Here is a 16,419-nt window from a genome sequence, read left to right on the forward strand (position 1 = left end):
CGGTTTGGATCATACTATGGTGTGGGCCATACTGTACTTTTAATAAAGTGAGGAGTGCCTTTATCAAAATACAGTAGTGCTGATAACATTTCCCTTTATATATCTAAGATAGTGGGACCCAGCTTGATCTTTTAACTAAGTTTTTTAAGGAGAGTAATGACAAAAAAAAAAAAAAAAAACTAGTGGGATTCTACATTAATATTTGCAGCCTTTTTTTTTTTTTTTTTTTAAGGGTGGGCCCCATCTTAACATGGGTTTGGCTAGAGATGGTGGGACCTAAGCATCAAAACATGAGGTGTGAATGTGTCGTCTGGGTGGAGATTGTAGGACCCACCCATCAAAGATGAGGTGTCCAATGGTAGGCCATATCCCATAAAGAATGACGTGTAAAATGGTGAGCCTTAGCTTATGCATGGTTTGGGTGGAGAAGGTAGCTACAACACTCTGTAAAAAATTTGATGCATGAAATTGTTTTAAGGTCTGTTTAGTTGCATATTACCTGAGGTTTTGTATGGGTTTTATGTGGTTTTTAACTGTCACCTCAGGAAAAAACTCTGTTTGGTTGAATGTAGAATTTCAAAGTAGAAGATGATTACTAGGCTTCGTCTCCTCTTTGTCTGTCTACGTGGCATACCATCAGACTAGTAGCAAAATCCTAACAAATAACATTGCTAGTAACGCAGAGGAGGATAGATTGTTCGACCGCAGTTCTAAACTAATTGTAGTGCTCAAATTTGGTAATAAAATTGTAAAAAACCAATCCGAAGCGAGCAAGAACATCCTTGATTAGTGGCCTCTAAATGATGGTAAACAATAAAAATGCAAATGATCCAAATTCAGAGGGAAAATGACCAGAAAACCAGAGATAATGATCGTCTAATGGAAGATATTTTTGTACATTACAGCTTACAAATAGCTTAGATAAAAGGTAGTGCTCACAAGTCCTTTTCCTCGTATTTCTGCAAGAACAAATATACACTTTATACTTAGGATTGTAACATTCCACCACACTCCGTATTCACAGAAGCCCAGTGTGTGATGGCTTTCACTCTGGTTGTTCCTCAAGTAGCCTTTTTCGTATGTTGCCCCTTTTGTGGTTCAAACACAAGACATGGTGTTGGCTGAGATACCAAATATTAGGTACCTAACCAATAAGCCAAAAGCCCCTGGCTCCATGTCTTCCTGTCGTTGGCCGAACCACACTCCCACCTGGACTGACTATGTAGCATATACACACCATAACAATGAAACTATATTTCACACTTGTATACAACAGGCGAAAGTCTAACCAAGATAATGTGCTCATGTAGCACATTTAAAACTAGAGCCTTGAGAATGATCCTGCTAACAAGCACATATACACACATTTGCTTCACCTGCATACAATGTTGTCCATGTAGATTGAATTCACATGACCGAGCTGTAGAGATTGCAACGAGCTAATCTTACAATTAAATATACTCAGTAATTGATAAGGCGCATCAGTGGCCATCTCCAACTACCATGCCAATTTTTTCACAACAATCAGAAACCCGAAAGTGAGTTTGCTTCACAACAATCAGAAACCCGAAAGTGAGTTTGCTTTATAAGTAGATAAAATTTTGCCAATACTCAGAGAATGGAATTTACACATTACAACATGAAGATGTAATTATTTTATGTAAACATGACATATAAGAGAATTGGGAGAATAGATGTACAATGCCCAATAGTACATATATATTTCAGAAAAAGAAAAAGTGATTGTTAACATCTGAAGAGCAAGTCTAGACTACTTACATTTATATACAATAGTATCAAGGGAAAGTTTTATGACCTGGAGCTCTCAACACCGCCAGCACAAACATCTCCACGGCAAAGTGGGCATACCCTGTAAAAAAAACAGCAGATAAGATAAAGTGTCTAGTGTCATATATATAACTACAGACAAGAAGAAAAAAAGGAAATGGCAGAAAATGATGATGATACCCATGTATTTCTTTCAGCCATTTGTCAACACATGACATATGGTATTCATGGTGGCATGGTAGAACTCTTATTTTATCCCCTTCCTCATACTCAACAAGGCAAATGTAACACCTGTGAATAACAGTAAAAAATAAACTGAAAGGTTGAACCGAGAATGGTTAAACTAAATTGATGAGAACCAAATAGAAAGTTTTGCACTTTTTGTCAAAAGGGAAAGAGTCAAAGTTTATTAGTGAGTTCAAGCACATGTGCAGTGTGTATAAATAACGTAAAGGAACAAACCAGAAAGTTGAGCCAAGAATGATTAAACTATATATATATTTATTTATTTTTTATTTTTTGATAAAAAGAATGATTAAACTAAATGATGGGAATCAAACAAAACTTCTCTTTTTCTGTTTGAAACGGGGAAAATCCATTGTTTGTGGTCCTATGCTGCTTTTACTGTTATGGGTGCAACTTGGGTCGGCCTCAGCCATTCGACAAAATAAAAAAACTTGGCCCGGACTCAACCAGAACCTGTCAGGTTCAACCAGCTTTTGGTTCAGGTTGTGTTGGCGCTTGTGAAATTTGGGTTGGGTTGGAAAAAGGTAGCCCAAAATTACTTCGGGTAAGGTCAGGGTTGAGGCATTCGGCAACCTGCCCCGAACAGAAACTGGAACATTCAGTTTATATATATATATATATATATATATATATATATATATATATATATATTATTCTTTAACTAAAAAAATCCTATATGAAGCTAAAAGTAGACCTTTGGGTAGAAGAGACGACTTTTGGACATATCCAATGTAGACCTTTGGATGCTCCGGTGAGAAGAGGCGACTCGTGCCAAATTGATGGAGTAAAAAGAGGTAGGGGCAGACCGAAAACAACTTGGGTAGAAACAGTGAGGAAAGACTTGATAGCTAGGAACATAATAGAGAACATGACCTTGGATAGGATAGAATGGAAGAGAATGATCCACGTACAAGAACCCAACTCGAAACAGGATTAGAGCCGGGTAGATTCCTTTTACCTTCTTTTTGAATTTTTTCTAAAGGATTCATTTAGCTGACACCGACTAGTTTGGGACAAAGGCTTTGTTGAGTTGAGTTGAGTTGAGTTGACGCTAAAAGTAAAAAAACCTCAAGTCCTTAACGCATTTCATTTCCACACTTTATACCTTCTCGAACTCTTTCTCCCTCCTTTAAGGCATTTACCATCTAGAACCCTCTTGAACTCCCACAATGAGAAACCCACCCACAACAAGTCGACAACCTGCTGACAACGAATGAAGAAATAGAAGACTATCCATGTAACTATTTTTCTGCAATTTATAATTTCAGTTCGAGTTTGATTTTTGTGGTTTTATTCTATGTTTTTTTTTTGGTTTTTGCATAGAACCAGTTCTTTCAGAAAGTGAAGCCACACCACTGATGAAGAGAATGGGCGTGGGGAAATGAAAGTAATGGATCACTGAATCTCGACAGAGACTTCATCATTCCGGACAACAATGCCTCCAGCCATTCCTTCAGGTCATCTTTCTTTCTCTGTACCTCCTTTTTGGTTCCCATCTCTGTACTTTTCTCTCCAAAAACTTCTTGAAGAGTTGAAGTTCTGTTCACTCATTGAATTAAGAGAAGAAATGAATTTTCTATTACCCTCCAAAAACAATTTTCTTCTTCTCTAAGCATGATGGGCAGAGGGGTTTTCTTCTTTTTTTTTTTTATTTGTTGCCTTTTCTTCAAAAATTTGTGTATATCTGTCGCATCCTACCAAAGCATTCCTAAACCCGAGCAACCAAAACCCAACCCGACCCGATTTGAAAAATTAGGTTAGTTGGGTTGGATTTGGTCTGAATGATTTAGAGGCAGGTTGGGTTTAGGTTGACCCACGGGTCGGGTTAGGGTTGAAGCAATGTTTTATTGGGTTGGGTTGGCTTCAGGTTAGCTTCAAACTGATCCAACCCGGCCCGAGTTGGACCCCTATCTACAGTGTGCACACATCTCATTTTGGTGTTTCAACAATCAACAAAAGACTTGTTTCATTAGGCATAGATCTACATATATATATTTTGTGAATAAAGCAAGGGATGCAGCCATATAAAATGTAATATCTGATACAGACCACTAACGTTAGTCTTCTGGCTTACTTTCTGACTTTGTAATTTTGGGAATAGTTTAAGTTTCCACTGAAACCAACACGAAACGACCAAAATGTTTCTATTTCCATCCCCACCGAAACACATACCGAAATCAAAATCCATAGCGATACCAAAACTGTAAATGTATTAGTGTTATACAATATCGGTATGTATGTTTTTTTGTTTTTTTTTTTCATGGTATATCGGTATGTGTTACATAATTATATTTATATAAAATGCATGTGAAATGAGTGTATGTATTTCTCAATCAAACTATTGAAGATATGTGTTTCATGTTTCACCAATATGCTTGAACAGCAAAGAGTCAAACTCAAATATAAAATCTCTCATCAAATCGTATAACAATGGACATAAAAAAAAATTGTCCTCATTATATCACCAAATTACCCCTTAACTCATTAAGTGGGCCCTACACCCATAGAAAGGGGGATAGAATGTCAACAGTCTCACTTGGGCCAAAAGGGAGGCCCATTAAGGGGCAACTCAAAGGCCACCGCTTCACGTACAACCCACTACCAGCAAATCCTAATAGGATGGTGGGTCCCACAACCCCTTGGATTAAAGTAGTTATCGCATGAGAAAGGAGAATAAAAAAGTGTTTCCCCTCTTTCATAGAGAATTCAAAACAAAAACGTAGAGATCCAGAGAGAAGACACTTCAAGAGACGAACATGCTCTCACTTCTACAACGGAATCTAGTACTTGAAGGCTTCTTCGAGGAAGATCAAGCCAACACACAAGGCCCTTCACCGGAAGAAAATCACATATCTTCGCAACCGATAAAGTGCAAAGCCCGAAGTGAAGTCCACGAATTTTCCAACACTAAAGAACAAGAAAGACGCTGCGAAAGCCCTCACCTTCGCCTACAATAATTGTTATATGTCACTTCAACCACAAATCACATACTTAAGAGTCAAAGTAAGTTACATATGCATTACATGCTCCAGCAATATGCATACAAAAAAACAAGTCAAACCAAATACAAATCCCAGCATCATGTGATATATGTATACTATATTTCTTTAGAGATAAAAGCGAACTTACTGTTCCACGTTGTCTCCACTTTCAGCTAAGGTAGTCTTCTTGTGACTCTTGAGAGGAAAAGAATTAACCACAGACTCCGGGGCTGGTACTGACATCATTGAAAGTGAAAGCGATACAGGTTGGCGATGAAGTTCATCCAAGACCTGCATAGTCGATATTTATGACAGAATAAAATATTACCAGATTTAAAGAGAAACCAGAAAAGTCAGAACTTTATGTAATCTAATAAATTGAATTTGGACACCTCAAGCAACACCTTCCATCATATAATGAACGACTACTTGATAAATGGTAATGAAAATTGATGGCATAGTCTTTGTTAGAAGGTGTATATGTGCCTAAGGTTACTATTGTCTTTGTACTACTTGCTCTCTTTATATAAATACCAAGTGAGGGAGAGCTATCTTCCAACTCACTCATTCTCTCACTCTCATCTCTTCCCTTCTCCTCTTCAACATGGTATCAGAGCCCTAGGGTTGTGGTGCCCAAAGGACCATTGGAAGAAACACTAACTCTCATTCATCCGCGTCTCCTCCACGCCTCCTTCATCCCATGCCTCCTCCACAGCTCCATCATCCCACACCTCCACCACCTCCATTCTCTTCTTCCTCCTCCACACACAACTCCCAACAGTCCTAACCCTAACCTAAACCCTAAGCCGATCAACCCTACCTCCATACCCTCATACGCCCCCCTAATCCCTACCCAAACCCTAACACGATACCCCTAACCCCCAAATCCCCACCACAACCCTCACCCGACCACCCGTAACCCCTTTTCTCTAGTCCTTTTTCATTTTTCTTTGCTCCCATACTCTTCTAAGCTCTTACAACCCTTGGCCTCACTCTTCTTTTTTTTCCTTTTCCTTAATGACCTAAATCGTCTCTCTCACATTCCTTCTTCTTGTCCGTTATTCCAACCTCGTTGGCTAGTAGCCCTATGTCTCGTTTTCATCTCGGTATCCCTCGGAGCCGCGATATGATATTTGGCCCCGTCTAGTGGTTCTCCTTTTATTTTATTCTCCCTCTGCCGATCGTCATGGTAAAGAGTCTCCTTTATCTATCTGTCTCCATGGATCCCCCAATCACCATGGATCCTCCTCACAGTATGTGATACGCCTCCTGCGGTCCATGCTACTCATCTACCCTCTGATCCTTAATCTTCTACTTACTCACCTTCTGTGGAGGCTTCATTCCCAAAGATGACTATAGTTAAATTAGACGGGTCCAATTATTTGAATTGGAAAATGGTAGTTGAGACCTACCTCCTCGCTTGAGGTAAGGTTACCTTCATTAAGCACGATCCTCCCTCTTCTACGGATCCTTCCTATGTTCAATGGGGTCGTGAGAAGATAGAAGGGTTCACTGATGTAGATTGGGCAGGATCTCCAGCAGATAAGAGATCAACCACTGGATATTGTACCTTCGTATGAGGTAACTTGGTGTCATGGCGAAGTAAGAAACAAGATGTCACAGCTAAATCCGGTGCAGACGCCGAATACATGGCCATGACACACACAAGCGGAAAACTCATCTGGTTACGCTCCCTTTTGTCAAAAATTGGTCTCACCCCTTCATCTCCTTCTCAGTTGTATCGTGATAATAAGGCTGCAATTCACATTGCTACAAATTCGGACGTTCATGAGCGGACTAAACACATTGAGGTGGATTGCCATTTCATCCATTACAGAATCAAGAAGGGCGAGATATACACCGTTTTTACTAGATCAGATCAGCTGGCTGATATGTTCACCAAGCCATTAAGTAAAGTAAAGTTGAGTGACATTTGTAACAAGCTAGGAATGTATGATATATACATTCCAGCTTGAGGGGGAGTGTTAAAAGGTGTATATGTGCCTAAGGGCACTATTGTCTTTGTACTACTTTCTCTCTTTATATAAATACTAAGTGAGGGAGAGCTCTCTCTCAACTCACTCATCCTCTCACTCTCATCTCTTCCCTTCTCCTCTTCAACAGTCTTTAAAGAGGAGCAAACATAATCCTGAATCATATGCATATCTACTACAAATGGGCATTAAATATCATCATTAATACAGTCACCCAGTTTGTATAAACTACATGAGAACTGAGAAGTTATATGATGCACGAGTATAATGTTCTATGGGATATTATGACTGGACATCTTATCCCTCGGATCTAGATCCAACATCTGAAGATAAAACATAACGCATATAAGAATCTACACCTTTCATAGTTTAAGTTATTATTAAGCCTGCTACCCCATGCCCCCCTCTCTCTCTCATTGTTCTCTCGGACTCATCTGGATACAAGGAACGACCGCCACGAACATGAAAAGTGATATTTTGGGTCCGATTTCTGCATTTGACTTGAGAGAACTTACATTTGCATGAAGATGTTCATTTCACTGCATAAATAACACAAGACCTATTATACGACATAAGTGGACATAAGTGGACGGCAAAAGTCCATCCAACATGCACACCCAGAAAACTATATCCTAAATCAACGTAAAGAGAGATAAATAATCAAACTCTAGTCCATACAGTTCTTCAACCAATTCCTGCCTGCAACCATGTGTCAAGCGCAACTGCCACCGAGGCATCCAACTTTGTCATGATAAATCCACCACCAGTTTCATAAGATTGAACGAGGACAAGATGACAGTTTCCAATTGAAAATTTAGATAAATATGCCACCGGAATTTACATAGGGCATGCATGATCTTGATGTTCACAATCTACGATGTTAGAAAATATACCTCAAACAAGGCCTCGGCTAACATGACAATTCGTGAAATGCTTGCACGAGCACCCGACGCTTCAGCCATTAAGAATGTCTCGCATGAGCATGTACCATCTGCATGGAGCCCAGATGCACAAAAAGTAGTTCGTCCATTACTCTCACCAAGGCCACCACGAATCCTTTCCCAAAACTGCAGAGATCCATGTATTTCTTTTTAGGCAAATAATTAAAAAGACCATGAAAGAAAATCGAATATTACTCAGTAATGTTGACCCATTTAGTTGAATCGAAGGATAAGGCAATCAAATGGGTGAAAGGATCTATTCCAGGCTGAGAAATCATGGCCACTCCAAAAAAGAGAAAAGAAAAAGGAAATTAAGCTTCATGGTCTCCACTTACGCAGAAATGGCCCGTAGATACACGTTTACATGCGTATTTTCCAACGTATAATAACTAAGAAAACATTAAGTATGCACTTAGGAGGGAAAAACAGGAATATCACATTTCTACATGTCAATTGACATACCAATGTATTATACAAAGAATCAAATATCGCCCAACAGTACAAACGCGTTTAAAGGAAGTATCCAACAATGTCATAATTCCTAGCAGAAAGTTGATTCCTACCAAAAATAAAGACCAACTTGTTTAAAGGAAGTATCCAACAATGTCATAATTCCTAGCTGAAAGTTGATTCCTACCAAAAAAAGACAATGATCATATTGTGAGAAACAGGTTGAGTCCATTATAAAACAAGAAATGGATTATGTGGCCTTGAATACCCTAAATGCAGTCCAAAATGTATAAATGTACATATAGAAATGCCACTATAAAAAATTAAATAACCCATGATGCACAGAAAATTGATTGTATGGTTCCAGATCAGATTAGAAGAATAAGACTATATGGTGACTAACATGGGCTTCTGCTTTAAAATTAATGAAAAAGAAATAGATTTTGTGGCCTGCACTAGTGTAAGTTGCAAGAAATCCTACGGGATCAAGTAACATGGAACCCGATTTCCTGGGGTGGGATGAGTTTTGAACCAAAATTTTCTTAAAATAGCATATGTTATATTATATGCGTGTGTGTGTGCGCGCTACAAATAGATAATATTGCCTTTAGTATATGATATTAATAAGGTAAAAGGTTGAGAATATACGTACAAAGTCATGGCCATATAACACTTAATTTAACAGAGCTACAACGGTTACAAAAAGTGCTATCAACAAGTGATTTTTATAAGTTCCACAAATACAATAAAATAGTTTAATTTATATTTACACGTTAAACTATCAAAATTATATATCTGTTATAACAATATATATATATATATATATATATATATATATATATATATATATATATATATATATATATATGCCGGAAGACACTTTCTGCAAAGAGGAAGAAAGACAAATAAAAATCGTGCAAGTGTACCAGCATTTAGGTTGACCATCAGCATAAACAGTGATGATAAGGGTGATGATAAATTCATCAAGCCAACTGTCATTTAGGATAAAAGATCTTCATTGAAACCAGATTGCAATTTTGGATAAAAGATCTTCATTGAAACCAGTATCATTTCCTCGTTGGTACACCCACTCTCGCCCTTATCCCTTCTGCTTCGAGCTTCATCTTCTTATAAGCTGGAAGGGTGGAGTTTGAATGCAGCACCCCAGTTTGCAATTTGATTGGGATATTTCTATTGTTTATAGTGCATTTTATGTGTGCAAACCCCAATCTCAAAAGGATCAGATTGCAATTTTGGACATGCATCAAAATGCTTCCTAGAAGTTTTTGGGTCAGAGTTCCATACACGGACTAGGTGAATTAACCAATTGCGAAATCCTTCTTCTAATTTTCCATCTGGGTTTTCGAAAGATTGAAATGATTAAATCAGCATTGGGTGCTGAATTGGATATTTTTCATAGATTTGGAGCCTATTTTTATCCTGTTGTGTATCTTCTTTTCTTGTAGCTATTAACAAGGAATGTTTTCTCAAATGATAAAACTGTTGAAAGCTGGATTGAAGCCGATTTAATACTTCAGTAATTGATTTTTACGCCTTATAATGTTGTCCACCTTCACACATTGCCACTTGCTAGGTCACTTGAAGCACAGCTTCCGGTCGCACCATGACTGACCTACTCCTATAGCCGATGGATTCAAATCCGCAGTCAGAAGACAAAGCCAAGTGGAGCCCCTGCTCACATGGCTGCTAGATCATCGTCACGCCTTGAACGCGATCCGGCCTCTACTTTATCAGCATCCCTCACCTCCCCACCCACCCAACACACACCCACGCACCTGGATTCCTGACTTCTGAAGTCATGTCCAAGTACTTGGACTTGGTGACCAATTGCACCGCACAACTTCCTCTGTACTCGTCATCACGCTCGGATCCGCCACCCAACTTGCCTCTCTTCCCAAGTGTTGGTGTTGGCGTTGGCGCCAGCGAGAACCCCGATTCGGCGATGCCACAATGGAAGGAATGGATGAACTGTAACTCGTCTTTTTAAATATATTTTAATATTTAAAAAAGGTAAAAAAAAAGTACAACTAGTCATCCGGTTGCAAGAATACAGAAGTCAACACAATTATGTGGCATGGCAACATTTCATTTGTATTTTTTCTTTGAGACAAAGTGGCTTTCTGCGTAGTCAGAATGTGTATAACATACATAGGGCACCCTTGCAAAAACCGAACCGCAAGGGCGCCCCATTCGATCCCACACTAGTCGGCCGCATTTATTATGACTTTAATTTTGTATTTTTCAGTGCCATAATAAATGCACCTGGATACGTGTATTTCCCAGTACCGTAATAAATGCAGCTGGGTGCTGAACTGGCAAGACCGGATTGGAAAAATGTTTCTAATTTATGGAAGCATGTAGTGTAGCCCTAAGTGCAGTCTAAAATGTATCAATATTCATGCAGACATGCCAAGATAAAACTAAATAACCACTAATAACACGTCTTAAGGAAAGAAAGAGGGAGATAAAGATCACCTCGGATCTTGAATGCCATCGTCGTCCATATCGGCCATGACTTCTAGTACTAAGGTATCCTAAATCATCTCCAAACCCATTGTCGGAAAGATCTCCAGTAAAATCAAGGAGCCAACTGTCGTGAGATCCCAGATCATCAGTATCCTCAGTTGAGAAAACTATTACCGGGGAGTCACTATGCCTAAAAGAACTGCGTCTTGAAAAAGCATCCCAAAACAACCTTCTACTATTCCTTCTTGCCTCACGACTACTTATTTCCCTGGTGCTACTACCTAAAATATTGGAAGAGATACTCACCACATCAACATTAAGTACACTTTCTCTTATGGATTCATCTCTGAGTGACTGCAAATCCGCTGACAAATTGGAAACAGCCGAAATAGAATTTGGGTCAGAACTAGGGATGCCAAAAACTTCGTCTGCGTGATTTTCAACAGATGAAGCCCCATCTACATGTGAATCTCCAGGTTCCGATTGTGACGTACTGGTTGAAAATAATGACTCTGTGCAAACCAGGGAACTTTCCTCATTTGTGGTATCATTCGACTTTAACCGTCGCAGAGAAGTATCCACGTTTATAGGTGTCGAATCTCTAGAAGTACTAGCTATATCGCTAGGTCTCTGACAATAAGAATCGGCCATACTATAACCAACATCTATCTTACAAGGAACCAATTCCTTGCTTTCACACAAGCATTTCCCAACATCACTGGTGTGAAGACTTTTTGAACCATATTCCATACATATATCTTCTTTGGTGCCATTTCTGCTTTCGTGTGATGTTCCATTTTCATCCATGGAAATGTGATCATTTTCTGAGGTAAATATTAAAGAGGACTCTATCGTTGAGCTCTTGACGCTATCATCAGCAATAGAATCCAGTTGTGCCACAGAACTAGTCAATACTTCAGCCAGATCATCTTCCATCTGCAGATAAAGAATGCCATTATGTATCAGTCAGAGTTTCAAAAGTTTAGCTTGCACATAAGTTATGTTATATTTAAGGGGCTTGGTATTGTCACCCTCAAAATTAGGTATTTCCACCCGGTCAGTTTTGTCCTGCCTGTGGAAAAAGTATAAATCAAATAGGACAATCTGGCATAGGTGGAAGTGTGAGTGTCTAAATGAATGGCTCACAATTCCAGCCCCCGTTATTTAATATCACAAAGGCATAGACCAGGGGCTGATATTTCTTCCCATAAAATTTGGTACATCTACCCATCAGTTTGTCCTATATGAAAAAAGTGGGTGTATATCAAATAGGATAATCTGACATGGAATTGCCAAATGTAAGAATGGTGACAGTAATACAAGACTGTTATTTAGTAACACAAAAAGGTAGTCCTGTTACACACCAAGTATGCATTAGAACCCAATGTGATTCCAGTATACAGTTAAAAAGGTTAAACATCATAATCTACCCTACAAACACTATAACATTCTTAAGAAGTTGGTGCCAGTGCACAAATATTTGTACTCAGACAGGTACTCGCCTGCGGGAAATTGAGTTGATTTGGCTCAGGTGAGTCGATGATTTACAAGGCAAGTTTTTTGTTAACTCAGACAAGTCAAGGGAGTTTCTAATTGAGGAGGTAGGGGCAAACACGAGTCCACTCTAGTGAGAGAGTGATTGCATCAAGGAGTTTTTAGAAGTGGCGGATGCAAATATAACACTGACATAAAAAACGAAATTAAGCTAACATAATGATTTGACGAAAATTAGTTGACTCCAAACCAAATAAAATATCAGCTAATAGAGTTGCCAAGTAAATCCTGATTCCATGAGATGCAAGATCAGTATCAAGAGTACTGCAAGCCAAATCTGTTTTAATATAAAAATTTATGAGCCTCATCAGTGGTGATCAATCAATGTTGAAAGTCAAATAGACCCATACAAACGTGCACGTATATGCGCGGGCCCACATGCATAGATCCATACATATACATACATATATACATATAAATAAGCCTCCAAAAGTTAAGAATCATTGGACAAAATATATGTGCTTCCATTCCCTTCCACCATAGTTTTTTTTTGGTAGGTAAGCTGGGATTGAACTTATGACCTCAAGGTTGAGGTGCAAATCCTCAACCAATTTTGCTGAAGGCCTAACCCCTCCCTTCCACCATAGTTGTGCAATAGAAAGTGAGCAACATTGATTGACCACTCCCTTCCCCTCTTTGTGCTGCCCAGTAAATTCTTGATGATCCGCTCTGTTTGGTTGCCGGGTTTTTTTTGGTTCCTGGGATTTATGTGGGAGAAAAAAAATCCCAAGAGATTGGTGGGAAAAAAAAGCCCTAGAAGTATACCGGTAAAATATAAATCCCATGTTTGGTTGACCGGACTATGGTGAGAAAAAAAAAAAACTTTGTTTGGTTGCTTGAACTGTTGGGAAGAAAAAAATTCTTCTCAAGCTTATTTTTGGTTCCTAGGTTTATTTTTGTTCGTGGGATTATAAAAATTCCCCACACAAGCAATCATTACAAAAGTGGGATTAAAAAATTCACCACACAAGCAATCATTACAAGAGTGGGATTAAAAAAATCCTAGTACTAAAAGGCAACCAAACATGGGATGGGACCAAAATTTTACTAAAACTTCCTAGGACAAAAATTTAACTGGCAACCAAACGGAGTCTCCAGCTTTCTACTTTCCTCAAAAGTTTTCAAAAGCATAAGCTCACACCTTTTAATAGCGCTAAGGTCTTCACTTCCATGCTGGACTTTTCCTTAAGCTGTTAGCAAAGTTTGCTAAATGTCTCCTTGTATCCATCCTTAATTAGCCTTTCACATCCTGCCATTTCAGGAATCCTTCAAATATCTCCATCCACATTAAGTTTTACCCAATCCCGGTCATTGCTTCCTCCATCGCACTTCCAGGTAGATGAATACCATATTTTTCCAGTGGCCTACATCGTACCAGGCAATTTTTTTTTCTTTTCCACTGGTTTAATCTCTTCTTCATGTATCCAAACTCTGAATCCAAAAGGGTATTTCATATTTAGGCCAATGGTACATCAACGTTCTACTTCAATCAGATTTCATAGAGATCTATGGTGTAATAACATCCCTCTTAGCAGTAAACTCCCAGGACTTAAAAAATGCTCAAACTGACGAGAGATCAATACAAGCAAATGTTTTTTTTTTATTACTTAGCAGTAAACCCCCCTCCCCCATTACTTCTATCCACATTGTTATGATGCTTGATGAGCTTCCGTCTCTCCTGGAAAATATTTTTCATCTAAAATAACAATATGGCTGTTTATCCTATGTAGAGACAGGGGATTGATACCATTCCAGAAGAGAGACAAAGAGAGCGAGGATTGATGGTGTGGACTAGTGTTTAAAAATTATCAGATGGATAAGATTGTAATTGGTGTTAGTTTAATTGCCCTTAACTTGGATGGGCCATGGAACCATGATACAACAAAGCAACAATTGAAGAATACTCACAGTCTGAAAAATGGAATCTTGCTTTTCAAAGGTAGGCCATTGTCAATTTTTTTAGACCGTCTATCGGAAATCTATCGAATGATCGGATGGGTAAGATTGTAATTGGTGTTAGTCTAATTGCCCTTACTCCTTAGTAAAGATCACCATAGGATTGTTTGTATCAACTGACCAAACGTATGGTGCTGACTTGTAAAAAAAACCCAACTGGGTTTATCCCAATGAATTAGAAACAATCTTATAAACGAAAAGGTAATCAAAACGCACCAACTACCATTCTTCCAATACTTCCACAATCTTGATTCTTCACAGTTACATCAAAAAATTCTCACACTCTAACATAAAGTCGTATACATGCAATTCTATATAATAATAAAAAAATCATGCAAAACAATGTTTTGCTGCAAAGTAACCATCCCATTAAATTTCAATTCCAAATAACAATTCCCATCATTTCAATTTCATCAAAATCAGATAAGAAAATGCAAGGAAATCATAAAGAGTGATTCTTTGCTAATCCTTAAGAACATGACTATTAAGAATTAAATGGAAGAAAGAAAAAAAATTATACTATTTGTACCACGCAACCCTTTTGGATCAGAACCCAAGAATTGGGGGTCGAGGAGATTTTGAAATAGCTGAAGAAATTCAATAAAGTAAAAGGAAAGGGGGATTAGGGTTTTTCCTTGGGTGAATTTTTTTTTTTTTTTTTAATTTGTGGGTTTTTTTTACCTCATGGGGAGCGTGAGATCGAGAGCCACCACATATGAAGGAAGAGAGGCGGAGTTTGGGGCGGTTAACCCGGGTCCGAGAAGGACGCAAGCCCAATCGACTATTGCCCGAACCCATGCCTTCTTCTTTAGCCTCTTTCTTTAGCTCTCATACACACCAGAAAAGAACAGAGAGAAATAGAGAAGGTGTTAGTAGTGTGGATAAAGTCAAACTAACCTTCTTTGAAATATCAGTTATAGGATGCTGTCTTGTAGTAGAAAAGATAATATTAAAAGAGCGATGATAAATTCGCACCCCCTGTAGGATAATAAGCACCCCTGTAAAGGAGGGTATGGGTAGACTTTAACACTTTTTTAATGTCGATTCACGTTAGAGGGGTGTGAAATATTCTACAAGGGGTGCGAATTTATCATCGTAACTATTAAAATCTTTAGTGGTTAGCTTTGTTGCTTGTAATAAAATGTGTGGGGCTAGCTGTTGACATAGGGTCGAGCATTGGGTTATCCTAACCGTTAATTTGAGATCCTTTGCTATGGAGGTTCGGTGACCTAAAAACCATGAAATTCGTGTAAGGATACGGATATCTGCACAACCATGTTTTGATGATGGAGCGAACTCTCCTTGTTTTTACGATTGGCTGCCTGGAGCTTTTGGGTTTCGTTTTGTGTTGCACGGGTTGGAAAGGCTTCGTAAATTACGTGGCAAAAGAAAAGGAAAAAGAATAAATTGAAGAAAAACAACGTTCTATAACGGGTGCAACTTGGGCGGGCTCAACCCGACCGAGTGAACCCGACATTTTTAATAATTTTATTTTTATTTTTTAAGCTTAAAATCTCAGGTTAGGTCGGGTTGAACTCGGGTTGGCAAAAAGGGTTGCTCAGGTCGGGTCTGGTTGAACCTCGTCGGGTTGGAACTTGAGTCGGGTCAAGTTCGGGTTGATCAAATGGTTGCTCGGGTCGGGTTCGGGTTGGCTTCAACCTGACCCAACCCGACCCGAGTTGCACCCCTAGTTCTATTGCGAGCGGGAGAGAGAGATACAAGGAGGGAAAAACAGTCCAAGAAAGGAGGAAAGATAATTTTGAGGATTTTCCATTATTGCAATATCGGTCAAAGAAAATGGGCTACCACATCATCTGACATGAAACTGAGGGAATCCAACTCATTTTCTGGGCTCTATTTGGGATTCATACAGGCTACGGTAGCCTGTCTTGTAGATTAGTTGTATAAGCAGTCAATAGGGAGGAGGGAGGAGACAGACATTTGATTTACCTAGAATTTACTTTGTAGAATAATTATAAGTAGTTGTTGGTTGCAAACCTTGAGCAACAGCGGGAGGGTGTG

General features: G+C 38.8%; 1 protein-coding gene across 2 annotated transcripts; it reads right to left on the minus strand.

Moving 5' to 3' along the window:
• Positions 1-913: 913 nt before the first annotated feature.
• Positions 914-15,292, minus strand: LOC143856171 (uncharacterized). 2 transcript variants are annotated; one of them, XM_077366275.1, is made up of 7 exons: positions 15,079-15,292; positions 10,897-11,823; positions 7,903-8,076; positions 5,164-5,306; positions 1,969-2,079; positions 1,780-1,870; positions 914-1,376 (listed from the first exon to the last, which is right to left on the minus strand). In XM_077366275.1, exons 1-6 carry the CDS (start codon positions 15,193-15,195, stop codon positions 1,810-1,812), a joined length of 1,533 nt encoding a protein of 510 aa, XP_077222390.1. In that variant the 5' UTR covers positions 15,196-15,292; the 3' UTR covers positions 914-1,376; positions 1,780-1,809. The 2 variants fall into 2 exon arrangements, with proteins under 2 accessions (XP_077222390.1, XP_077222388.1); XM_077366273.1 differs by lacking the exon at positions 914-1,376 and having other exon boundaries at positions 1,562-1,870.
• Positions 15,293-16,419: the final 1,127 nt, after the last annotated feature.

This window comes from Tasmannia lanceolata, unplaced genomic scaffold, assembly GCF_043159265.1.
Source record: "Tasmannia lanceolata isolate RefF3 unplaced genomic scaffold, GAP_Taslan_0.1 ptg000023l, whole genome shotgun sequence".
In the NCBI taxonomy this organism is placed as follows: Eukaryota; Viridiplantae; Streptophyta; class Magnoliopsida; order Canellales; family Winteraceae; genus Tasmannia; species Tasmannia lanceolata.